The following is a 27,215-nucleotide window of genomic DNA, read 5'->3' on the forward strand; positions in this document are numbered from 1 at the left end:
TTCTTCTGAATAATATTATTTGATTTTTGAAAGATCCATCTTCAAAGTCCACTGTGTCAGTTACATTACCCAAGTTAACCTTTAATGTCTATTATTTATGATAACTATGGTCAGACATGAATCTTAACCACATAACTTGATATTGCATTCACGTCTATCAATAACAAAACAATAACATTATCACCACAAAATTGTTTGTCTGCATTCCTACAGGCTTATAGTAAAAACATAGTCAGTCTATTATGGTAATGGATTTGAAGAATACCACAAACACTTTGTCTTAAAATATTTTTATAGTGTGGCAATATAATTTACAGTCTCACCCCTTGGTGAGGTTTGTCAACATTCAATTCATAGTCAATTCATGGTTGAATAAAAACAGGCACTCCCTCAGGGCATGTTTTCTGACTTGATCAGTTCTGTGATGATCTGTATGGTCTTCTCATCTGAAGAGGATAAAAATGAAAGATGGCATCATGTGTGCGTTCACAAAACAAAGACCGTTCGAAAAGGTATGCATACAAATATACTGACTGACTGACTGTGGTTATTAAATGAATGAATCATTATATTTAGTTACTTTTACGGTTAAAGTTACCTTCTAAATTCATTTTGGGGTTGGCCAATTTCCTCTCCAGGAGGGAGTCCATCAGCTTGCGAAGGTGTTTGAAGATCACGCCAATTCTAACTGGAGCCTGATGGGAATTGTAACAGATAACAGTTATCTCACAGTTTGACAAAACATTTTGTGATGCCTCAGTGCTCCTACCAATGAGGTGATCAATGCAAAGCAGGTAACCAGCCAAGCATGGATAACCAATGAAACAGGACATGCATGCAAAACCTTTCCCTGACCTGGAAGTAGATCCATCCATCCAGAGAGATGAGCCTCTCCCTGTGTTGCACATCAATATCACCTCCAAACAGCAGCAATGATAAAGGACAGATCAACGTAGTGTCTCTTAGAAATACCTTAGAGTATTTCACCTGTAGGCAAAATGAGGAAATAGTGGTTTAAATACACAAATGTACAAATAATAAGGGTCAATGACATATAAGAGTGTCCATATTGAAAAGGAAAAGTCATTTAAAAAGAAAGGAAAAGCAGGTGAAAAGTTCTTTGAAATGTACTATTTGCATTTATGTTGGTTTCATATGGTTTAAAAAATTTTTTTTAAAGAAATGTTTCAGAAAGCACCTTAATTTTTATTTCTAAAATGTTTTAAAATAAAAATTTAAAGGTAAAAGTATTTATTACATCTTTATTAAATCCATAAATATAATTGTTTTTGAGTCGCCGCACCATCTTGTTATAAAATAAGTATGTATTTTTCCAGCATGTTGGTCACACCACATGATTTTGAGGACGTTTTTGCAAATATTAATAAGCAATTGTATTAAAATATAATATAACAATCTAATAAAATATTTTTATAAGAAATAATAGAATATAATGCCCAAAAACATAAGGTTTTCTTTTCAAACATTTCCTTTCTTCCGTCGTTTTTTTTTTTTTTACCTTATGCCCCCAAAACAAATGTCAGAATGATTAAAATGAATTTTAATACAGAAATGAAAAATATGTCCATCATAGAAGAGGTGAATTCATGTCTACTTGTGACTATTGTACATAAGTTTGGGGTCTAAGATTTATTGGGGGGTCAAATTGATTTTTTTATTCATTTATAATGTCACAAAATATATATATTTTTCAAATAAATGCTTTTCTTTTGAACTTTCTATTCATCAAAGAATCCTGAAAATAAATTATCTCGGTTTCCACAAAAATATGAAGCACCACAGCTGTTTTCAACATTGATAATAATAATAATAATAAAGGTTTCAAATCATCATATTTGAATGATTTCTGTAGAATCATGTGACAGTGAAGACTGGAATGATGACGTTGGAAATTAAACTTTTCATCACAGGAATAAATTACAAATTTAAAATATATTACAATAGAAAACTTCTTTTAAATTGCAATAATATTCAGCAATAATACAAATTTTACTGTATTTTTCATTAAATAAATGCAGCTTTGGTGAGCATAAGAGACTTCTTTCAAAAACTGACCCCAAACCTTTAAACAGTAGTGTATGAGTAGAATTTTTAATGTATTTTCATAGAAATTAATAGATAGACCAAAATAGAGCACATGATCGACCCATCTTACCCATGTCTGTAACACAAATTGTGCGGAACGAATCAGAAGTGTAGTATTGTGGGTTAGTGGTTTGTTCACATTAGTTAAAAAAGCAATACTAATAGTAATGCTTGCTTCACCCATAAATTCGATTGCCAAATAATGAAACGCTTCCACAGAGTAAGCCATATATTAGAATGTGACTGACATGAGATGGATTAAAAAACACACACAAAATGCCACAGTCATATATTAAAGCTAGCCCAACACACCTTTTCCTGGAAGAGCAGCCAACCGTGGGTCTGTAGGAAGCGGTTGACGGAGGAGGGGTGAACATGGGCCTTCCCCTGAGCCGTCTCGACCACACACACCACCCGATCCTGAACGTCCACTGAGGGGGTGTAGAGGATGCGGCCCACGCTGTCATACAGACCCGCCGTCAGCACGGCATTGAGAACAGAGACGTCCTGCTTGGAGAGCGAGCCGAGGGCTTTGGGTTCGGCGCTGGGTCGAGAGCGAGGAGTCCGGCTGGGTTTGGAGGCTGTGAAACCGGCCTGCTCCACCATCCTAATGAGCTCCTTCTTCACATCCTGAGGAGGAAGTTCAACACTAAATAGTTACAAGTCAGTTTAATGTATTGCCTCTAGTTATTCAAAAACGCACTCAAAATTCATACATTTAGTCGAATACACCTCAATTTCTGAATTTATAAATTAATTTTACAAAGTCTTTAAATTAAATTAAAGAACAAAGTCAGAAGGAGGGACTCAATCTCTTACAAAGGGCCATAAAAGATAAGCTTGGAACATTACGCAGAGCTGAGTGCCTACGGAAACGCTACAAAAAGAAGGAGCGTGCGACGGCTAATTTCTATAAAGACCCATTCAAATTCGTAAAGAAGTTATTCACCAGTGAGAAGAATGGCACTTTAAAAGCATCTAGGGTTGAGCTAGAGAGATATTTGGAGGAAACGCATACAGATGCAAAAAAGCATGAGCCTATATCAATTCCGTCAGACATCCTACCTATCAATCCACCATAATACCAAATGGAGGTCTGTGCACCTAAGTGGAAAGAGATAGAGCAGGTTGTGAGAAAGGCAAGGGCTTCATCATCTCCAGGGCCTAATGGAGTTCCGTACAGAGTGTACAAGAGTGCTTCAGGAGTTCTACGAATTCTGTGGAAATTGATAAAAGTGGCATGGGAAAAGCAGGTTGTACCTAGAGCATGCGCCGAGCAGGTGGAGTCTTTATACCTAAAGAAAAAGATGCTACAAGCATCAGTCAGTTTCGTCCTATTTCACTATTAAACGTTGCAGGTAAGATTTTCTTCAGCATTATTGCGCAGAGATTGTCAACCTACCTATTAAAGAATGGCTTCATTGACACTTCAGTTCAAAAAGCGGGTATTCCAGGGTTCTCAGGATGCCTTGAACATATCAATGTTATCTGGCAACGAATTCAATCAGCTAAAAAGGAGAGGAAGGAGCTCCATGTGACATTCCTGGATTTGGCTAATGCATATGGCTCAGTGCCACATGAGCTTCTTTGGGCAGCATTTGATTTTTTTAGAGTACCAATGTCAATAACAAATTTAGTGAAAGCCTATTTTGGAGATTTGCAATTTAGTTTCTCAACTCCAAAATTCAGCACCGCCTGGCAATGCTTAGAGGTTGGAATAATGGCAGGATGCACCATTTCTCCACTGGCTTTTACCATGGCAATGGAAGTAATCATTAGGGCATCAAGATGGGTAGTAGGAGGAGAGCGCTTGGCTTCTGGGATGCGACTACCACCAATCAGAGCATACATGGATGACATGACAACCATGACTACAACAGTAGCCTGCACTAATCGGTTATTGGGGAAGTTAACAGATAATATTGAATGGGCACGAATGCAATTTAAGCCCTTTAAATCAAGGAGCATCTCGATAGTTAAAAGGAAGGTAGTAGATAAAACATTCTTCATTAATGGTGAGGCAATACCAACAGTTTCTGAGAAGCCAGTGAAGAGTCTTGGGAGATGGTACGATGGGGATCTAAAGGACACAGTTCGAGTGGGAGAAGTTAGACGACAAGCAGTGGAAGGGTTGAAGAGCATAAACAGCTGTGCTCTATCAGGCAAACTAAAACTCTGGTGCTTTCAGTTTGGTCTACTGCCAAGGTTGCTGTGGCCACTGAATTTGTACGAGGTTTCTTTGACAACAGTGGATAAGCTGGAAGCATTAATAAGTTCATACATCAGGAAATGGTTGGGAGTTCCACGCTGCCTCAGCAGAGTGGGACTTTATAGTAAAGGAGTATTGCAGCTGCCAGTCTCTGCTTTAACCGAGGAGTTTAAGTGTGCCAAGGTCAGACTGGAAATGACTTTAGCAGAGTCACGCGACAAATGTGTAAGGGAGGCAGCCCCTGTGGTAAAAACGGGTAGAAAGTGGTCAGCAAAGAAATCTTTAGTAGAGGCAAAGGCTGACCTTCAAACTGGGGATATCGTGGGACAGGTACAGCATGGAAGAGAGGGTTTTGGGCTCAGTTTAGCTCCTCCTAAATTGCACAAGGCAGGCCCAGCTCAAAGGAGGAAGCTGGTAGACAACGAGGTGCGAAAGGAGGAGGAGAGGATGAGATGTATAAACGCCATTTCCCAGGCCAAGCAGGGAGAGTGGATGAGATGGGAGAGTGTGGAACAACGCAAAATGGGCTGGCAAGACCTTTGGTCATTGGAAGAGAGTAGGATCAGTTTCCTTATTAGGTCAACATATGATGTTCTCCCATCACCGCAGAACCTAAACCTCTGGGTAGGAGAGGATCCCTCTTGTCCTTTGTGTTCATCACCTGCCACATTAAGGCACATTTTGACAGGATGTAAGGTGGCTCTTAGCCAGGGTCGGTTTACTTGGCGCCATGACCAAGTATTGCGATGTTTGGCTTTAGCATGGGAAGGCAAGCGTAGTATGACCAAAAGGTGCTGCCTGTTCTAGCAAAACATTACACGCAGAAGACAATATTCCTCCGCCCAGGAGAGCAACCACCAAGAAAAGGTGCTAACACCAATTCTCGCCCAGGACAACTGGAAGCTGCTAGGGACTGGAAGATGCTGGCTGATCTTGATCAAAGGCTTATTTTTCCACCTGATATTGCCACCACTAACCTACGACCAGATAATGTTTTGTGGTCTGGATCAGCACGCATTGTTCAACTGATAGAGTCAACAGTGCCATGGGAGGATGCGGTAGATGAGGCATATGAGAGGAAGAAACTGCGGTATGCTCATCTGGCCACTGAAGCAGAACAGTGAGGATGGAGAGTCCAGGTTTATCCAGTGGAAGTGGGTTGTCGAGGTTTTGTGGCACACTCTACAACCCGGTTCCTCAGAGACGTCGAATTCAGTGGCCAAGAGTTGCTTCGCACAGTAAAGAACTTATCTGAAGCAGCAGAAAGGAGCAGCAACTGGCTGTGGTTGAGACGGAAAGATTCTAGCTGGCTGAGTACAGGCCGCCATGCTACGGTTTCGTAGAATTCTTGAAAACTTGAAGAGTCTGTTGGTTTATTTGTATAGGTTGTATAGTATTTACAGTCATTACGTTCCTGTGTATATTGCGTGAATGACGGGATGTTGGGCAGATATTGTGTTTTGCGGTAGGTGGTATGCCATACGGAACCGTTGCCACTGAAACTACATATTAATGCACCAGTGGGGCTCGACAGCCTTAGTCAAACGGGTTGGCGCGTATGGTTGGGTTGCGGAGAGATTGTGGTTAGGTCTCAGCAGCAAGAGGGATGTAGAGGTCAGTAAGCTGGGCTGAGTTGAATGGGGGACGGAGGGGGGTGACTCTGGGACGCCAGAGTCACTGTCGAGCCCTCTTGTGGGCTAGTCGACGAAACACTGAGGACGGAAGGTGCCCACTTGAAGACCCTAGAGATGTCCCCTACTCAGCTCAATCCAGACGGTTGTCATGGGGGGACCGCACTGTGGTTGCAGCCGTTGTGTGTGCTGACGCGTGTTAACACTAGACAGAAGGAGATTTACATCACCATATGGAAAGAAGCGTAAATGGATGGAGAAGCATAGGTTACTGTAAAGCTATGTCTTAGTTGGTGCTTATCTTGGCGAAAGCCGAGTACAAATCAGCATGAAGTTTTAACATCTACTCTCGTGTAATGGAAATCATTCCATACATTTTTATATTTTTGTGACTTAAATTTTTGTGATAGAGGCGCTGTTTACACCTGGTATTAAGATGCGTTTTGGTCGATCTGATCACTAGTAGACGAGGGAGACCTGTTTACACCTAGTATTTTCATTCGTCTCTTTTGTCCACTTTCAACCACTTCATATTTATTCGAGGCGAGGGTCTATGGGCGGGTAAACGTATGTTTTTTTTTTCAGATCTTTCGATTTAATGAAAGAAATAAGCACACGGACTTTACATATGAACGCCCCCGGAGATGGTGGGAAAAACATACGGAGAGCATCAGCTTTTGTGGCAGTTCGAGCACATTCGACCTCATGAGCGTTTACACGACGAAAGCAATCCGGACTAATGTGTTTTCGACTACCTCTTGAAGTGGTCAAAAGTTGACAAGCTCAAAACTTTTTAGACCCCGTTTACACCTGTATTTAGCATTGTCTTCTTGTGATCCGATCGACCAAAACACATTGCATTTTTTTGTCTGCCACTTTAAATGCTCATCTTTAAATGGATTCTGATTGGCTGTCAATGTTTTTATCATTCATCAGCTGAAAAAAAAACAATTCTGAAAGTGATTCCAATGACATTGTCTCTCTTGAGGGCCTGAAAACGCAAACTTTTGAAAAAAGGTTTCAAAGTGCAAGTTTTTGAAAACAATACTGTTATCACTTTGAAGTAAACAACAAGAATGTGAATTTGTAAAAACGGTGACGCACGCACATGCATATTACGTGTTCAGTCTATAAGCGCGTAGTGTTTCTTTAGAAAGTTACATCGCCATCTACTGGCCTGGCATGAAAAAAACAGCGTTTTTAGTCGTTTTTGCAGATCCGTGTGAATGGGGATTGTTTTGACAACGTTGTTATCTGTAAGGAAAAACTTTTTTGGTTTTTAGTACATCGTTGTTCTGTAAACGTTAACTGAAACAAAAGTTGTTTTTTTGGTCATTAAAATACACCTGAAATAAAATAAAAATATTAAATATTAGAAATGTAAATAAATGTCTTTAAGTTCAAGTACTAAATTATTAAAACTGAAATCAAAACAAATTAAAGCCACATGGAGATAATGGTAACACTAAGGTTACAATAAGGTCCCATAAAAGCAAAACTATTCATTAGTAGTTCATGTCAGCTCACATTCATTAAATTACAATTACAGATACAAATTTAGATTTTAATAATGTATTAGTAAATGTTGAAATTAACCTTAACTAAGATTAATAAATGCTCATTGTTAGTTCATGTTAAATAATGCGTTAAATAAAATTAACAAATGGAAAGTGTATATTTAATATTTTTGTAAAGTGTTACCGAAATATAAAACAATAACTAATAAAAATGACAAAAGCAGTTGAATAAAAAATAAAAGCTAGTTCAAAATATTAATTCAAATTTTAATAATATATTAATAATACTAAAATATCACTGGATGGTTACACCACAGAAACATTAATCTAAAATCGAATAAATGGCGATATAAATGATACATTTACGAAATCAACAAGAGTGCAAAGGATACATTTTTAAACGTATAACACTTCTGTTTTAAACTAGATTTTTAAATACTTCTCCTCCTCTTCATCTTGGACACACTTTTTATACCTTAAAAGAAACATTTCAAATCCTATTTTGCACACACGCAGATCAACCATCGCAAGTTCTAGCAGATCAGAGGTACATTTGTTAGATTATCATGACTCAGCAAATGAACCAGCAAGTGAGTTAGTAGCTGTAAGAGGACGTCACCTCAATAGTCATGAGGGCGGTGCGATTCAGGAAGTGTCTCCTGCAGTAGATCATCTCAGCACGCGTCCCCTCGCCCCGTGAACTCTTCCACCTGTCAATAAAACACTTCATTACAACGATTTCACTTCCTTTATCCATGAAGTGCTGTTTTGTTGAACACGAGTGATTACCCAAGGTAAGCATTGTAGATGGTCATGTGATCTGAGTTTACGACTGCTAGAGCAGCTTTAGCCAGGTTGGCCTCCTCCTTCCTGCTCATAGGAGTAGCAAACGGGGACTTCTCAGACATGGCCGCTGCAATGGTGGCCTGAAAAATAAACGTGTGTAACATTAAGAATTTCTCAGTGTTGTTTTGGACCCCATTGACTTTCATTGTATGGATAAAAAAAGGTAAAGCACACTAAAGTTCCACAAAATAATGAAAGTCATACAGGTTTGGAGCGAATAAGACGGATTTTTTTTTTGGTTTGTTTGTCAGAAATGAATAACGTGCTGAAAAAACGCTCACAATGGGTTCCAGGCAGCCAAAGATGGCACCAAAGATGAGCATTTTGCCAATCTTGACATTGACAGGAAGTGCAGCCAAGTGATGGCCGAGAGGTGTTAGGGTGTGGCTATCTTGCTGACAGGCGTTAATCTTTCTCAGAAGGCTGACAGCATTACACACGGCCTGCGGCTGAGGGGCATCGAGAGCTCGGCACAGGAAATCCTCTGGAGAGCCATAGTCACACTTCTGTTAACGCACAGAAATAGGTTTCAGAATTCAGCGTTATTCATGCAAAAGGCTGCTTTATGCTTTAAAAGGTTGTTGTCAGTAAGACTTTTTTGAAAGACATTGATGCCTAAAATGTATCACGGTTTCCACAAAAAATATTTAGGAGCACAACTGTCGTCAACACTGATAATAATAATAAGGGTTGGTAACTTTATTTCCATGATCCACTTTAGTAACTTTGCAACTACAGGTCAACTACCAGTCAATAGAATATTAATAGACTGTCTGCTTAATATCTGATAACACTTTATTTTGATGGTCCGCTTTAGATATTCTATTGACTATAAGTACTGTTACTTTGCACCAACATCTCAACTTCTACTAACCCATTAATACTCAACTAATACTCTAATGAGAGTTAGTAGACATGAAGGTGCAACATTATATAGTCAAAAGAATGTCTAAAGGGGAGCATCAAAATAAAGTGTAACCGAAATGTGTCTTGAGCATCAAATCAGCAAGTTCGACTGACTTCTGAAGGATCATGTGACACTGAAGACTGGAGTAATAATGCTGAAAATTCAGCTTTGATCACAGGAATAAATTGCATTTCAAAATATATTATAGAAAACATTCATTTTAGATAGTGGTAATATTTCACAACAATGTAGCTTTACTGTATTCTTGAGTAAATAAAAGCAGCCTTGGCAAGCATAAAATATGTTTTTTTCAAAAACATTAAAATATTTTACTGAAAACAAACTTTTGAATGGTAGAGTAGATTAAAGAGAAAAACATGGTACTTAACATAATATGAAGGCAAAGCTCCTCCAAAGGCACTCTGAGAATCTCAGGGATGGAGTAAGCAATGAAGCTCTCAAATCTGTTGTCGGAAAAACAAAGAAACTGAGAATGACGTGTATGTATGTGTGTGTGTGTGTGTGTATATATATATATAATGTATATATTGACGTATAAAATTAGATCTATTCATTCTATAATATTAGTTTTACCGTTTTGAGTCTTCTGTTTCAAGTATTGAATAATGTGAAGCTGTTTTTGCACTCTTTCAGGTTTCTGTCCACCAAATTGCAATACATTTTTTCAGCAATAACTAAATCGTCATGTAAATTTACTTCTCACGCGATGTAAAAATTTTCATATACAATATATGATATTGCCAACCAAAACAGGTCACTGATTCTCAGATGGAAGGTTAGTGCCAATCTTTAAAGTAAATCTAAATGTAAATGTTTTGTATGTAAAATTCCTGTATTTATTATAAAGGATTTATCCGTGCACATCATTAAATTTATGTGCTCTCGTGATTTTTAATCAAAGTAACTTTCCCTCCCTCTTGCAGCTTATATCTTCTCTTCTCTAATGATGTGTTAACTGGCAGGAGGGCGGGGCAATAACCTGTCACTCAAATGAGATCCACCAATAGCAAACCACAATCATCCAATCAATTTCCCTATAGACAAAATCAAGTCCCACCCTACATTTGTTCTTGTTCCAGGACCTTTTTCACTCGGATATACGTCACAATCAGGAAGAAAAGACTATGGTTGTACCTGAATTTGGGATAAAGGCGGAAACAGTAGCCCTCTCGAACACGTCCTGCCCTCCCCTGCCTCTGGAGGGCGCTGGCTTTACTCACAAACGTCTCCACCAGAGAGCTCATCTGGCTGCTTTCATGATACCTGAAACCAGAAACAGAAGACAGCCGCTAACATTCAAAACCGTTCCATCATAGACAGTTAATATCAGATATTTTCTGCCCTGTCTCACCGATTTTCTTTTGTTTTTCCAGTGTCAATAACAAAGACCACATCAGGAATGGTGACGCCAGTCTCAGCGATGTTTGTGGACAGAACAATCTTAAAGAGAAATGAAGATGGTGTATACATACTATGTACTGCAGAAATAGTAATCCATAGTTTTCATTCATGAGACCTGGAGGGCAAAACGTCCAAAGAACTGCAGCTTAAAAGTGGAAAAACGTTTTGGGCACTTGTGATCTATGTACTGCACCTGCTGCATCATTTCAATCACTAATGCTAAATGGTTCAATGTTTCTTTGAAAAACAATTAATGAGAAACTGCGCATTGTGCTTATATTCTGGGTTCATCTGCTTGCCTGCACGTAGTATGCATGTGTACACTGAATTTGGTGTTTTAATACCACTGTCTTACTACTTTAGTACTTAGTACAAACCTGGTAAAAATAATTGTCAGGGAATGGAGGAAAGCCTTGTTTTGCCCCCAGATGGGCGTTTTTATAAGGCTGTGATGTCATGTGAAAACTATGTATATACCGTATATATATATATAATATGCTCTTTTGAACAGTACCTTTCTCACTCCAGGAGGGGGCACTGTGAATGCAGAAGACTGGTCCTGAGACGACAGTGAGGAGTGGAGGGCGACCAGCTTGTATCTATATGTTATCAAACACAACATAAACAAATTATAAAATAAATAAAATAACATTTGATAATAAATGCTATCTACAGAAATTTGTATTTAATCGTTCCATATTTCATTGTATTAAATAAACGAAGTTACTGGATATGGAGCATGGCAAGAATGCTTTATTTCCCAGAAAATGTAATGCAAGGTCTTTTTATTAGCTTATTAAAATGATTTCTGAAGGATCATGTGACACTGAAAACTGGAGTAATGATGCTGAAAATTCAGCTTTGATCACAGGAATTAAATTACATTTTTAAATTGTAATAATATTTCACAAAATTACTGTTATTACTGTACTTTGATCAAATAAATGCAGCTTTATTGACAATAGAAGGCTTAAAATAAAAAACATAAAAAAACTAATTAGTACAAACTTTTGAATGGTACACAAAACATAAATTTAAAGAGGCCATTTTATATCCCTTAGTGAAGTCTTGATTTAGATTTTGGGCTCTACTAGAATAAGTTTTCATGCTTGAATGTTCAAAAAACATAATTTCCCCCATATTTTACATTGTTGCAGCACCTCTCTTCTCAGTCTGTCAGTAATGCTCTGTTTAGTTCCTGTCTCTATGAAGCCCCAAAGTTAGGCTGGATTTACCTGTTCTTTGAACTGAACCTCTTGTCGGTGGTCAGTAGATCATGCAGCTGTTGAATATGAGCCAGGCCTGGGAGGAAGACCAGAACCGCACCATCCACATCACGAAACTGAGGTGATTTATCTTAGGAAAAGAACCAGAGGTACTCCATTTATTCATACAAACTTTAAAAAGTATTATTTATACAGTCTTTGAGGAAACTTAGTGTTGCTTCCATTAGCAAACACTACTAATTATAAAGTATGCATTCTAATAAGGTTCATGTTCAGTCACTATAACTACTGACTGTGTATACAGTATACTGTTTGTGTTGTTATCTTACCAAGGTACGCCAGCAGGTCTAATATCAGATCCATATTTATCTTATTGGGATTCATGTACTGCAGGACGTGTCTTGTCCGGCTACTGAAGTGATCCAGCTCAGGGCCCAGATCCCAGCCTGAACCAGAGTCCCTCACAATCAGCTCCTGAAGAGAATATAAGAACAAACATTTACAAAATAATATATGTGCCTGCAATGACACGTCACAGAATAACCTTACGCATGCTAACTAACCTAAGAAAATAATGGACCGGGTCATCATGCACCATTCAGTTCAAACCAATGAGGTTCATTCCCATTTTACACAGCACGTTTGAGCTTCCACAAGAAACCAATGAGGTTCATTCTCGTGCGTCAAGCAGGTTCGCTATTTATCGTATTTATTTAACATGTATGTGTGCATTAAAAATACCATTTCGGCAACGAGAACGATGCTGAGCCAAATGAAGATAAAGTTTATATTGAACCAATCAGATAAGAGTAACAGTAAAACTGTAAGCGCAGCTTAAAGAAAGACGCAACTGTACAAATCGGGTTATTTCGGGAACTTTATCATAAGTCATTTAGACATTTGCAACAGTTATTTTTTTACACAAAGATTGATTTTACAAAGATCAATCTGTTTTTCAGTTCCTAACTCTGTTGATTTTGCTTGCAAATTGCTGTTCACAGGCTTGCAGAGCTTTTGGCTTTATTTGTGCAAAAAAAACATGCCAAAAGTGTAACTGCGGAAAAATGGAAGTCAGAGGAATACAGATCATATTTATTATGCGTTGACATGAAGCTGCAGTTTCACAATACATGCAATACATTAACAGTAATAACAGAATAACAGTAAAAAGCTGCAAATATTTTTTGTCTTACACTTGGAAGGTGATTTACACCTTTACAAATCTTCTCTTGCGCATGCAAATTTTATTTACGCTTGTATCTTATGTACACTTTCACAAATCTTACCCTGAGCGTGCAATTCTTTATGGCATCATATTACCTTAAAACTGATCTCTTTATGAACTTTTTAAAGCGTCAAAATGTTAGTTGCGTAGACTGCGAATGGAGGGACAGAAATCTCAGATTTCATTAAACGGATCTTCATTTGTGTTCCTAAGAAGAACAAAAGTCTTGTGTTTGGAAAGACATTAGGTTGAGTAATTAATGAAATAATTTTCATTGTTGGGTGAACTAACCCTTTAATTAATTATTTTTTTAAATCTGTATGAATTACCTATTATATGTTTCAATATATGTTATTTCTAGAAACATTTGATGATATTAATCATCTTTAAAATGCCACCTACAGAAATTTGCATTTAATTAATTAATATATATTCCATTGTATGTAATAAATTAAGTTACTTGTTATGGAGCAAGACAGAAGAACTCTAATTTCGAATACTATTTAGGACAAATAATATGCGAATTGGCACGCAGCATTAATCTTGGACTAATGAAATTCTTCTGTTGAAAAAAGAAAAGTGCATTTCTGTCTCACCTGGTGCTGAATAGTCTTTCCTCCTTTCTGTGCGACACTGATGCTGACCTCGTCTTCCTCCTCCACAAACTTCTGACTGTACTCCGAGTCCTGCTCCAGAACATATCCCGTCTCCTCCACGATATCCTCCAGGTGAAACACCTACCACCACAGTTTTTTTAGGATTTTTTTCAAAATAAACAAATCATTATGCAAATACTGTATACAGTATTTGTTGATATTTATTTAGATGTATATAATCTTGCCTCCACAGGGAAAGTTCTGCCAGGTATGGTGACCACCGGACAGCGGTTGAAGTAGTTGGCAAACTTCTGACAGTCGACTGTAGCGCTCATCAAGATCAAACGCAGATCTGCACGCTTATGAACCACATCTTTCAATATCGTGAGGAGGAAATCTGACTGTACGCTGCGCTCGTGAACCTAAAATATTGAAACATCATTTTGTGTTACATGGTCCAGCCCTAAGTGTGGGTATATCCCCAGATGTATGCGAGCCAGACCTCGTCCACGATGATGTGAGTGAGGGAGCTGAGGAGCCGGTCCTGCTGTAGTTTGCGCAGCAGAACTCCAGTGGTGCAGTACAGCAGTCGTGTGGTGTCACCAGAGCGGTTCTCCATACGGATCTGGTATCCACACAGTGAATTCTGTAATGCAAATATTCCACGATATTGTTACCATGGTTTTTGGGGCGCGCACCACAACTTACAACATTAAAAAAAAAGTCAAATTAACTGATATTTTTAGAGACAAATTGACCTTGACAAACAGTCATGCAGGGGTCCTTCCCTATGATATATCTGGTTTTATGTAGTTGTTTTTTTTTGTTGGTTGCACCACATGACTCAATTTGGCAGACAAATGTTTTATACCATTAAAATTTGTATAAAGTTTTTTTTTTTTATGTACTGGTTTGTTCATTTAAAAATATGTTTTTGGGGAATGGCTTCACTTGACATTTTCTGACAAGACATTTATTTGGTGGGCAAATGTTTTTCACACATTCATTTTATACATTTTAAGCAGTTTTGTTAAAAAATGTTATCGAAAAATAAGAAGAAGAAATAATAAAAAAATAAAATACTAAAAGTTTTATTTTCAAGAATTTAATTCTCACCACACCCTAAAAAAATATATCAAAATGATTTTTAATCCAGAAATGAAAAACATGCAAATCATAAAAGAGGTGTATTAATTTTAAATATATTTCTGAATTAATTTTAAAAAATGAGCATTGCCATTGACCCATTTAATAAAAGTATACTTAATATGAACTTATTAATTTGTGTTAATATTTATATTATTTATACTTATCTAAATATTTATATAACAGTTATTATATATAAGAGGTATATAAACATATACTTCATATATTATTTTCACCTGAGGGACAATAAATAAAACGACTTATTGAGCCTTAAAAGGCAGTGGCTCAAGGACTGTCTCTTGTGGTATTTGAACCTAAACCTTCTAAGGTTACTGGCCCAAATATTTGATTCCCATCACATACCACCTAACTTATTAGAGATGAACAACATTAAAAGCAAGGTTTTGCCACATACACAGTTTTATAAAGCATCTTCCAGAGATCTAACCTTGCCTCCCGGTCCGTCCTCACTCCCCAGCTCCTGCGACACCCTGCTGGCCAGACTCGTGGCTGAAATCCTTCTGGGTTGCGTCACCACCACATTGCAGGGCTGCGCGGCCTCCCCAGCGGCCAGGAGCTCCTCCAAGATGAACTGAGGAATCTGTGTGCTCTTCCCGCTTCCTGTTTCCCCAGCGATCACCAGCACGCGGTGGCGCCGGAGAGCCTCGAGCACCTTCTCACGGTGCTGGAAAACAGGCAGCTGCTCCCTCTCAGCCAGCAGCCTGCGCGCCACAGGAGAGCCCCGCAGTTTGAGGAACAGCCTGCGGGACGCCTCCTCCACCATCAGGCCTCCTCCGTGCTGGGGCTCGTGGTCCTCCTGCACGTCCAGGTTCTCCCAGGAGTCTTCCGGTTCAGTGTCCTGGAGACTTTCCTGAGGCTCGGACTGCAGTTGGAGCGCCTGCTGCTGTTTGAGGCGAGTGAGCAGGCGTGCGATGAACTGGTCACGTGGTTTGTTGATGGCGGAGAGGGTTTGCTCCTCCTCTTTTTGTTCGTCATCTCGCCACTCAAGCCACACGTCGCGGTAGGTGGGCGGCAGCAGCTGGTGCACAGACTAATGGAGATCAAAGATGAAATGAATGAAATACATACAGCAAGCATCTATCTGCCTAATATGTGAACTGTTTTGAAACTCACCTGTCCCTTGACTAGTTTATAAAGGGCAAGCGTGGCTCCTAAGTGATGGGCTTGCATGCCGTCTTCAGTCAGGATAGTGGGACACACCTCCAAAACGTCATTTGGCCTATGAATGCGCACTCTAACATCAAGGACAAATAACCAGAGAGTCAAATCTGCATTCAGTACACAGTCAAAATCAAAGACGCAATTTTAACACAACATACTTGCATTTCCAATATCTCCCGACTGCAACTTTGTCGAAAGATGGTGGAGGGCTCTTCGGGAGGTTTTTCCTGCACCAATCAATCAAAAACTGTTTAGGAGACTTGCCAGTCCAGCTCCTTGAGGTGTAGTCAAAGTTTCGGATGTCTTTGGGCTCCTTCTGCTTTTTCTCCGCTAGGGCATCAACAATGAAAAATCAGACAACAACAAAAAATCAGAGATGACAAGACAATAATATCTGGCAATGAAAAAAGCATTAATTGAAAAAAAAAAATTAGTGGACATCATTGCATAAAACAGAACAACATAATAAAACAACAGCATGAAGTTAAAATAAAAAAATGTTATAAAATAAAATTAAAATTAACATTGACATCGCATAAAACCAAAAAAAAAATAAAAAAATACCAGCATTAATTTTAAATAAGATAAATTTATAAATAGCATAAACATAAAATGACAAAATAATGTAAAACAACAAAATTAAACAAGAAAACAATTAAACAGCATAAAAAATAAACAGCAAATGAGCATACAATAACAAACAGAAATAGCAACAATATAAAGTAACAAAATAAAATAAATTAAAATATAAATAACAAAAACATAGAACAGCATGAAATAACAACTAAGCATAAAATAAAACAATAAAGACTAAATAGAATACAATAACATACAATATAATAACAACAATATAAAGTACAAAAAAAAGCCACCACAAAACAAAAATAAAACTGACGAACTAAATAAAATATACAGGTCCTTCTCAAAAAATTAGCATATTGTGATAAAGTTCATTATTTTCCATAATGTAATGATAAAAAATAAACTTTCATATATTTTAGATTCATTGCACACCAACTGAAATGTTTCAGGTCTTTTATTGTTTTAATACTGATGATTTTGGCATACAGCTCATGAAAACCCAAAATTCCTATCTCAAAATTAGCATATCATGAAAAGGGTCTCTAAACGAGCTATTAACCTAATCATCTGAATCAACTAATTAACTCTAAACACCTGCAAAAGATTCCTGAGGCTTTTAAAAACTCCCAGCCTGTTTCATTACTCAAAACTGCAATCATGGGTAAGACTGCCGACCTGACTGCTGTCCAGAAGGCCATCATTGACACCCTCAAGCAAGAGGGTAAGACACAGAAAGAAATTTCTAAACAAATAGGCTGTTCCCAGAGTGCTGTATCAAGGCACCTCAGTGGGAAGTCTGTGGGAAGGGAAAAGTGTGGCAAAAAACGCTGCACAACGAGAAGAGGTGACCGGACCCTGAGGAAGATTGTGGAGAAGGACCGATTCCAGACCTTGGGGGACCTGCGGAAGCAGTGGACTGAGTCTGGAGTAGAAACATCCAGAGCCACCGTGCACAGGCGTGTGCAGGAAATGGGCTACAGGTGCCGCATTCCCCAGGTCAAGCCACTTTTGAACCAGAAACAGCGGCAGAAGCGCCTGACCTGGGCTACAGAGAAGCAGCACTGGACTGTTGCTCAGTGGTCCAAAGTACTTTTTTCGGATGAAAGCAAATTTTGCATGTCATTCGGAAATCAAGGTGCCAGAGTCTGGAGGAAGACTGGGGAGAAGGAAATGCCAAAATGCCTGAAGTCCAGTGTCAAGTACCCACAGTCAGTGATGGTCTGGGGTGCCATGTCAGCTGCTGGTGTTGGTCCACTGTGTTTTATCAAGGGCAGGGTCAATGCAGCTAGTTATTAGGAGATTTTGGAGCACTTCATGCTTCCATCTGCTGAAAAGCTTTATGGAGATGAAGATTTCATTTTTCAGCACGACCTGGCACCTGCTCACAGTGCCAAAACCACTGGTAAATGGTTTACGGACCATGGTATTACTGTGCTCAATTGGCCTGCCAACTCTCCTGACCTGAACCCCATAGAGAATCTGTGGGATATTGTGAAGAGAAAGTTGAGAGACGCAAGACCCAACACTCTGGATGAGCTTAAGGCCGCTATCGAAGCATCCTGGGCCTCCATAACACCTCAGCAGTGCCACAGGCTGATTGCCTCCATGCCACGCCGCATTGAAGCAGTCATTTCTGCAAAAGGATTCCCGACCAAGTATTGAGTGCATAACTGAACATAATTATTTGAAGGTTGACTTTTTTTTGTATTAAAAACACTTATTTTATTGGTCGGATGAAATATGCTAATTTTTTGAGATAGGAATTTGGGTTTTCATGAGCTGTATGCCAAAATCATCAGTATTAAAACAATAAAAGACCTGAAATATTTCAGTTGGTGTGCAATGAATCTAGAATATATGAAAGTTTAATTTTTATCATTACATTATGTAAAATAATGAACTTTATCACAATATGCTAATTTTTTGAGAAGGACCTGTACATTAAACACAATAAATAAAGAAATTCTCTAACTTTTTTCTGCTGGTTGAGCGTCTGCTTGCTCAAAGAGGCTGAAGTTGAGTTCCTCCTTTCCATCAGTGAGTGTAACTGACTTCTTTTCCTCTTTAGAAGTGTCTTTAACCTTGATAGCTGAATTAAACACTGGATGACACTCCAAAGACTTCATTTCTGTAATGTAAACAAACACTATTAAAAAGAGAAATTCATAGTAACCCTTCCTCACACCCTCTACAATTAACAAACTCTAAAGCGGCGAACACTGCAGGCACAGCGACCTTGCTGGATGACTCTGATGCGATCTTGTGCTGTCCTCTGTCCTACTTTGTCCTTCTTGGCTTTCGATCCTGTGGCCATGTCCTTGGCATCATACAGTTGAGCACTTAGCAGCAGGTATCTGTCATTCTGCAGGAAGAGCATGGGATTTTATGGGGAGCTGCAGGCGTAATACCGGCATATTATGGAAACTATACTCAGTAAAACTCACAGGATCAAACTTCTCCTCCAACACTGGGTTATAAACGCTTGTGTCCGTGTTTTCATCTTCTTCGCTGCTCTGATCTTCAGATTGTTCAGCATAGCGCAGTATCCACTCCTTCATACTGCCACCACTGTCTTTTACAGGACTCTGACATCAAATAAAATGGTTTTGAACCTTTTCTCTCAAAAGAATAAAGTGCCCCTATTATGCTTTTTCTTATATTACGTTTCATGTATTGTGTAATATAGCTGTTTGTGAATTTAAAATGTCTGCACAGTTTCAACGATTAAAGTGAATGATAAATGGACTAATTAAAAAATTGCAAAAGCAACGATTCTGAACTGTCTGAAACAAGGCATCAGTAATTCCAGTCTTACTTCCTGCACAAATCTATGTAGGTTTGTAACAAATTTGCATAATACCACCAGCCTGAAGTCTTCGCTGGCTGCCCGTGAGCAACGTCTAATTTGACTCTTTGAGTTGTAGGTGAGGCCTGGAAGAGTTTGGTTTGTTTGGCGACATCTGGACATCTGCATCCACTTTGCATGCGCTTACAAACAATGAGGACATGGGCTAGGATTGATACGGTGAAACTGACGCCATCGTTATTGTTCGTATCACTGTGTGTCAAGTGCTGAGGAAGAAAAATGTTGATACAGTAATGGCCGTTTTGTTTCTGACATGCACTGTAAGCGGTCAACTAAACACAAAACTGGGCCATCAGATCAATCAGAGCAGAGTAGACCAATCACAACAGACTGGGCCATGTGACCGATCAGAGCAGAGTAGACCAATCACAACAGACTGGGTCATCTGACCAATCAGAGCAGAGTAGACCAATCACAACAGACTGGGTCATCTGACCAATCAGAGCAGAGTAGACCAATCACAACAGACTGGGTCATCTGACCAATCAGAGCAGAGTAGACCAATCACAACAGACTGGGTCATCTGACCAATCAGAGCAGAGTAGACCAATCACAACAGACTGGGCCATGTGACCAATCAGAGCAGAGTAGACCAATCACAACAGACTGGGTCATGTGACCAATCAGAGCAGAGAAGACCAATTACAACAGAGTGGATCATCTGACCAATCAGAGCAGAGTAAACCAATCACAACAGACAGGGTCATCTGACCAATCAGAGCAGAGTAGACCAATCACAACAGACTGGGTCATCTAAACGATCAGAGCAGAGTAGACCAATCACAACAGACTGGGTCATCTGACCAATCAGAGCAGAGTAAACCAATCACAACAGACTGGGTCATGTGACCAATCAGAGCAGAGAAGACAAATTACAACAGACTGGTCATCTGACCAATCAGAGCAGAGTAAACCAATCACAACAGACAGGGTCATCTGACCAATCAGAGCAGATTAGACCAAACACAACAGACTGGGTCATCTAAACAATCAGAGCAGAGTAGACCAATCACAACAGACTGGGTCATCTGACCAATCAGAGTAGACCAATCACAACAGACTGGGTCATGTGACCAATCAGAGCAGAGTAGATCAATCACAACAGACTGGGTCATGTGACCAATCAGAGCATAGTAGACCAATCACAACAGACTGGGCCATCATACAAATAAGAGCAGAGTAGACCAATCACAACAGACCGGGTCATCTGACCGATCAGAGCAGAGTAGACCAATCACAACAGACTGGGTCATCTGACCAATCAGAGCAGAGTAGACCAAATCACAACAGACTGGGTCATCTGACCAATCAGAGTAGAGTAGACCAATCACAACAGACATGGTCATCTGACCAATCAGAGCAGAGTAGACCAATCACAACAGATTGGTGATCTGACCAATCAGAGCAGAGTAGACCAATCACAACAGATTGGGTCATCTGACCAATAAGAGCAGAGTAGACCAATCACAACAGACTGGTGCTGCGTTCCAGTCCACTTTTAGACATGCACTTGCGAACTTCCCTAAGCACTTCCCCTCGGGGGAATCCCTGTCGCCATTTTGAAGTACGTTCCACTTCGTGAAGTGGACGAGGGAAGTTTATATGGACAGACACTCGTTCCCTCGAATTTTGACCGAGGGAGCGAGTCTACTTCATATGTACACTTCAGGCAGTTCCATATACCACAATTCAACATGATTGTGACGTCACCGCTGATCTCGTCTAATCACCACCACCACAAACAACTCTATGATATATTAATTAGATTTTTTTATATAAAACAACCCAAACACACCGATATATATTTGGATGCTGCATTAAACAAATTCTTAAAGGGAAAAAAATTGTAAATAATAAATCAACTCCAAAGCTGATTCCAAGTGATCAAGGGCTTAGGACGCTCCAGTTCAGCCCATTGCAGTTTACGCCAGAAGTCAACACTCGTGCAACGTAAGCAATAACGCACATCCGAGTGAACGAGACGGAGGGAAGTTAGCGAGTGAAGGGCATGTCAATTTTGGACTGGAACACAGCCCATGTCATCTGACCAATCAGAGCAGAGTAGATCAATCACAACCAAGGGGGTAATCCATCAGCTGGAAACTGAAGCCACCCTGGGGGCCGCCATTGTAGCAGACCATCACCTGCTGTTAGCATTCCATTGACTACCATTCATTTTGGCGTCACTTCGACAGTGAATAACTTTACATCTGAGGCGTCCAAAGACTTAATTTGTTCATTATTTATTTCTAAAGAAACACGACAATATATAAAAGGCTCCATTACTTTGTATCATACGTTATGGCCCCGTAGAAGCCGTTTTTGTAAAAATAGGCTAACGATTGCGTCATAACCACGCGACTATCTGTCGCACTGTAGAGAAATTACTGTATAGACAGGAGGAGAAGCTAGCAGGCAATCTTCTACTGTCTATGAGGCAATCGGGGGACATGGAGCATAAAGTCAAGGGAGAAGCCCATAGATAGAGAGTCCATGAAAGCAACGGGACAAAATATTTCAACAACCTTTTTGAGGAATTAGGCGATTCAAATTTGTCTTGGCACAGCTACTAGAAGATTTACAACTGTCAGACAGGTTGCTCACGTCACATCTACGTCGTCAAGCTCAGTTTGAGCCTGCGCAGTACGCTCAGCCATCAGGAAGTCAGTGTTTGTAATGGGCTTCACTTTTCTCATCAAGGGGGTCGCTGTGTCCATTTCTTTTACTGTCTATGATCACAACAGACTGGGTCATCTAACCAAACAGAGCAGAGTAGACCAATCACAACAGACTGGGTCATCTGACCAATCAGAGCAGAGCAGACCAATCACAACAGACATGGGTCATCTGACCAATCAGAGCAGAGCAGACCAATCACAACAGACATGGGTCATCTGACCAAGCACAGCAGAGTAGACCAATCACAACAGACTGGGTCATCTGGCCTTGGTCTGTCGCTGTGAAGGAATTTCCCTTGCTGTAATTTTGAGTGGCTCAATGGCGCGATATGCGGTATTATTGCCATTTATTGATATTTATTAAGGCCGTCTAACTCGATCCAATGGCGGTATTCGAATTAGCGGTGAAGGTCTTTGCGTGTTACTGTTTTTTCTCGTGGCAAAGTATTTTTGGTTAAATGCAATACATTTTATCTTATGTATTAACTCGTTTCATCTGACTCCATAAAATGAAAAGGTTTTTCAATGATATCTGTGCATCATTAAATATACGTTAATGTTTGACTATTCCTTTTAACTCCAATGAAAATAAAGTCAAAGTCTGTTAGAATAATCAAATATAACAATTTATTATGTCAGGTAAATGTATTATTACAATTCCATAATCAATTGAAAGATAATCAATGCAAACCATCAAATGTTCTAGAACAAAGAGGAAAAAGTTTACCCGACAAGAAATGCGTGAGGCTGAGAGTCTCGCAACTCTCAGCCTCACGGGCCGATCTCAGATATAGAAAAGGCCCTGAGCTCTCGCTGCGTTTCATTATATACCCAGACCTCATTTCAAATCTAAACATCATTCACAGTGGAAATTTACCTGTAAGTCACCATTTGCTAGCAGTGGAAAATTAGCATTCAGTCAAATGGTCGAAGGTGTTAACTCAAAGACACACCCTCCAGTATTGGAGGGTGTGGAAGATATTTCTAAACTTCCTAAGAACTTTATTACCTTTTGGGTTTACTTCTTTGGGAATGAGACATTTGTACCAGTCGTACTGTGACATTTTAAATAATACTAAACATGAAAATACTCTGTGATAATCATTCACATTAAAACTACATTTTCTTGGGTGCATTCAGGTGGGGGTGAGGGGAGATGTAGATGAAGTTGGTTCGGAGGTGAGACTTTCGTCTCAATGGTGCATGAAGGCCAGTTCAAATGGTAATCTCCAGAGAGGTCCTTTTGTCCTCTCAGTGTCTGGTCACCCCCGAAACAGACTGTCTGGAATTTCCTAATTTATCAATTCTTACAGTTGCTATATAAGTAAGTGTTACGATGTGGTCAGCATGCACAAAAACAAGGACATTTTACCAATGTAACCGAAACTTAACAGTGTCTCTGTGCTTTGAAAGGCTGTCACTCAGCACGCAGTTACATTACGGCAACGGACTGTCTTTGAGTGAGTCATTAAACCGTTCTTTCAACGAACACGTACAAAAACGCCGATTCGTTAAAAGATAGATGTAACGGTATTAATTATTTTTAACTTTAAGCTCCACTTTTCAAGGCTCAACTGACCAGCAATGTGTCGCATGGGTAACGCTGATGCTTTACTTGATAGCAGAGGTGTGAAGGCAGCAGCCATAGCTCAGTTAGGAGCCATTTCAAAAGGTTGATGACATCAGCGGGGGCTAGCGCCGACACATCGCTGGGCCTTGAGGGCGTTCTGTCACTGCGCATCGAAATTTGATTGGCTAATGATACACGTCAGTCAAAGTTATGATCAAATGGGAAATGGCAGCTTCAACGGAAGGGTAGCTATACTTCTAGTGCTGGACCACAGAGCTGCGATGCGTTTAGATGACAATATGGAAAATCCATCTCAGCCTCAAAAAAATAACCATATTCTTTATGGAAATATAATCGTAAAAATGAAAAATATATATTTTACATATTATATTATATTATATTTATATTTTAGATTCTGACAGGGCCAGCAGAGAAGGCCCTGATGGCCCTGACAGCCAACCTCTGCTTAATAGAGACCAATGGCATTGATTCAATGCGAGACTCGCTGATTCTTTCCTCGCGCTGTGGAATGCTGACCAGCGCTGACGCTGACGCCATTCATGTTAAATACCCTTAAAAGGATGATACGACAAATATTTCGCTTTCCTTGGACGCGGCAACCTTTTCACGAAAATGACTTGACCTCAAAGACAGACGTGCTCAGTCGATCTCTCTCATTCACTGTCTTAAGTGCAAATCCACAAAGCCTCTGTACAAATCACCATGATAAACAGTCTTGTTATCATTATTAACTTATTTAACATTCAATACACATGCACGAAGTTAAAAACAAGAAGGGTATTGCCTTATGAAAAAAGAAAACACGCGAATATCGCGGTTGCTTGCATTCCTTTGCGGTTGGCTTGTCAGTAGCACAGTAGGCTACTACAATATTGCCCTAATCTGACCAATGAGAGCAAAGTAGACCAATCACAACAAACTGAGCCATCTGACTAATCAGAACAGAGTAGAAAATGGTAAACGGTAAATGGACTGCATTTATATAGCGCTTTAACAGACCCAATGGCCACCAAAGCGCTTTACATTGCCTCACATTCACCCATTCACGCACTCTTTCACACACCGACGGCAGTGTCAGCCATGCAAGGCGCCATCCAGCTCGTCGGGAGCAGTTGGGATTAGGTGTCTTGCTCATGGACACATCGACACTTGGTCAGGTGCAACCGGGGATCGAACCATCAACCTTTCTGTTTTTAGACAACCTACATGAACCACTGAGCCACTGCCGTCCACTTTCCAAAAGACAATAATCTTTCCAAAAGAGGGTTTTAGCGAGATTGAATACTTTATCGAACCGTTTCAGACACTGAGAGAAAAGAGCTGATGATGCAATGTGTATTATAAGAAAATTTAAATGATTTTTTGACCATGGATGCATGTAAACCTATTGTAGGAGACCTAAAAAATTAGGAACCTTTAAAATAGCACAATAGGGGAACTTACAAAAAAAAAGAAGTGATTTATCATAAAATGACACTTTAACACACCTTTGCCTTAGGTTTCTCTTCCTCTTTCGGGGCTTCTTTCGTCACCAGCTGCTTCTTGTCCTCTTTAGGAGGCTGGTACTTAGGACGAGTCTTCTGTTTCTCATCTTGCATCTTTTGGCTGAATCCCTCCGGTAGCTCATCTTTATTCATGAAAAAGCAAAACAAGGGTTTAGGTTTGAGGAGCAGAAAATGGGTTTATGAAGTTTATGACTGCAAGCTGAAGCTTTTACCGTCTCTGAGATTCAGACAGAGCCAGTCGAGCGCTGAGTGCAGATCTCCTCCATACAGCACGCTGCTCTTCATGGCCTCCTCGATGTGCTCCGTCTTAAACCGGAACTTCTGCAAGGCTGTGTACAAATCCTGACACACAATATATGATAGATGATGTTCTTTTAAAATTCTTAGATAATAAATAATATTCTTAATTTTTTGCAACAAAAGAAAAAAGGGAAAGACTTACCAGCAACTTTTTGGAGGTAATTCTTCCAGATATAGGTCCTTTATCAGCATTTTCTTGCCTGTAATCATTGATCAACTTGATCACCTTCCTTTCCAGTTCTGGATGGATAACAACCTTCCAGACATGCAAAAAACAGATGTTGTTATTGATAATAACAATAACAGACATTGATGTGTACAATAACTTTCAAAAGTTTGGGGTTGGTAAGATTTTTTAATGCTTATGCTCACCCAAAGCTACATTTATTTGATTAGAAATACAGTAAAAACAGTACTATTATGAAATATTATTTCAACTTAAAACAGCTGTTCTTTATAATCTATTTTTAAAGTGTAATTTATTTCAGCATCATTACTCCAGTCTTCAGTTATCATATGATCCTTCAGAAATCAGAATTGATACTGAAGAAACATTTATGATTATTATCAATGTTGAAAACAGTTGTGCCGCTTCATATTTTTGTGGAAACTGTGATGTTTTTTTCGCCCAGGATACTTTGATAAATACAAATTTTCAAAAGAACAGCATTTATTTTGAAATAGAAAATAAAACATTATAAATGTCTTTCTACCATTGTATGATCTATTTAAAGCATCCTTGCTGAAATATATAACTGACCCAAACTTTTGAAAGTGAATTTATGTGTTGAAATGTGTTAATCTGTCTGCAGAAGTCATTTATGCAGGTCAGTTGTGTAATAACAACTGTTATTTTTAGAATGGGTAGGTTTTCAGTTATGAGTGTACAAACATGAACTATATGAATGTGAGACATACCTTCAGGATTGATTTATCAGCCACACTGCTTGTGTCCGTCTGTGCATTCGTGTTAAGACCATATGTTTTGGGAGCTTCAAGAAAAGAAATGACAAATATTAAAGACATTTGCAGACAAACTGTCAAGATTGTACTGGCTCTGAACATCACGTGAATCAGTGAAACGGTGCATCACTTATTGTATAATTACTCTAATTAATTAATACATTACACTGTGCATCTACATTCAAATAGGTATAACGTTAAATGTCATAAAAATATTGATTCATATATTGTCATATCTAATTACACAATGCTTGAGATGTCTTATGCATCAAACTCCTCACACATTAGAAGCAATGCAGCTTTTAAAAGGACGTCTGACCTCTGGGTTTGTTTTCCTTCGAGGCTGATTTCTCATGATTTGGTCTCTGTTGGTGTTTTTTGCCCGTGGGTTCAGATGCTGCATCGGTAACAGCAACAGCAGCATGAACCGGCTGCACACTCACACTCGTGGGAACCGCTGCCGACTTCTTCTTCTTCCCACCCATCGCGAAAATAATCAGTTCAAGTGTCTGTTACTGATCAGTACACAAAACGGTCAACATTTCAATAAACACACATTTTATAACAGGAGAATGCTAAAGAAGACTGTGCTGACAGCCAGCTAAGCCAACTCTATGAGAGTCTGTGAAGGCCGAAACTATAGAAGGTACTTACAAAATAAAAGTTCAGCGGAAAGTTAAGAGAGAGAGAGAGAGAGAGAGAGAGAGAGAGAGAGAG

General features: G+C 39.3%; 1 protein-coding gene across 1 annotated transcript; it reads right to left on the reverse strand.

The window, feature by feature from the left end:
- Positions 1-274: 274 nt before the first annotated feature.
- On the reverse strand, positions 275-27,128 carry dhx29 (DEAH (Asp-Glu-Ala-His) box polypeptide 29). The gene is made up of 27 exons (XM_077243038.1): positions 26,818-27,128; positions 26,454-26,527; positions 25,678-25,791; positions 25,448-25,577; positions 25,218-25,357; positions 19,040-19,180; positions 18,831-18,957; positions 18,568-18,723; positions 16,172-16,343; positions 15,966-16,086; positions 15,280-15,882; positions 14,188-14,331; positions 13,931-14,107; positions 13,686-13,826; positions 12,194-12,338; positions 11,874-11,994; positions 11,153-11,237; positions 10,589-10,677; positions 10,372-10,500; positions 9,605-9,680; positions 8,591-8,815; positions 8,253-8,389; positions 8,083-8,173; positions 2,419-2,736; positions 856-987; positions 599-695; positions 275-446 (listed from the first exon to the last, which is right to left on the reverse strand). The coding sequence occupies exons 1-27, from the start codon at positions 26,981-26,983 to the stop codon at positions 391-393; spliced, it is 4,107 nt and encodes a 1,368-aa protein (XP_077099153.1). The 5' UTR covers positions 26,984-27,128; the 3' UTR covers positions 275-390.
- Positions 27,129-27,215: the final 87 nt, after the last annotated feature.

The sequence above is a fragment of the Siphateles boraxobius genome, unplaced genomic scaffold, assembly GCF_051911475.1.
Source record: "Siphateles boraxobius isolate OS27281-9 unplaced genomic scaffold, OSU_SipBor_1 25, whole genome shotgun sequence".
Classification (NCBI taxonomy): domain Eukaryota; kingdom Metazoa; phylum Chordata; class Actinopteri; order Cypriniformes; family Leuciscidae; genus Siphateles; species Siphateles boraxobius.

Coding starts and splice junctions, on each gene's coding strand:
- dhx29 (XM_077243038.1), bottom strand. CDS start 26,983: ATGGGTGGGAAGAAGAAGAAGTCGGCAGCGGTTCCCACGAGTGTGAGT. Junction 16,087..16,171: donor GGGAGATATTGGAAATGCAA/GTATGTTGTGTT, acceptor CCTTGATGTTAG/AGTGCGCATTCATAGGCCAA. Junction 11,238..11,873: donor AGGTTCAGTTCAAAGAACAG/GTAAATCCAGCC, acceptor GATAACATATAG/ATACAAGCTGGTCGCCCTCC.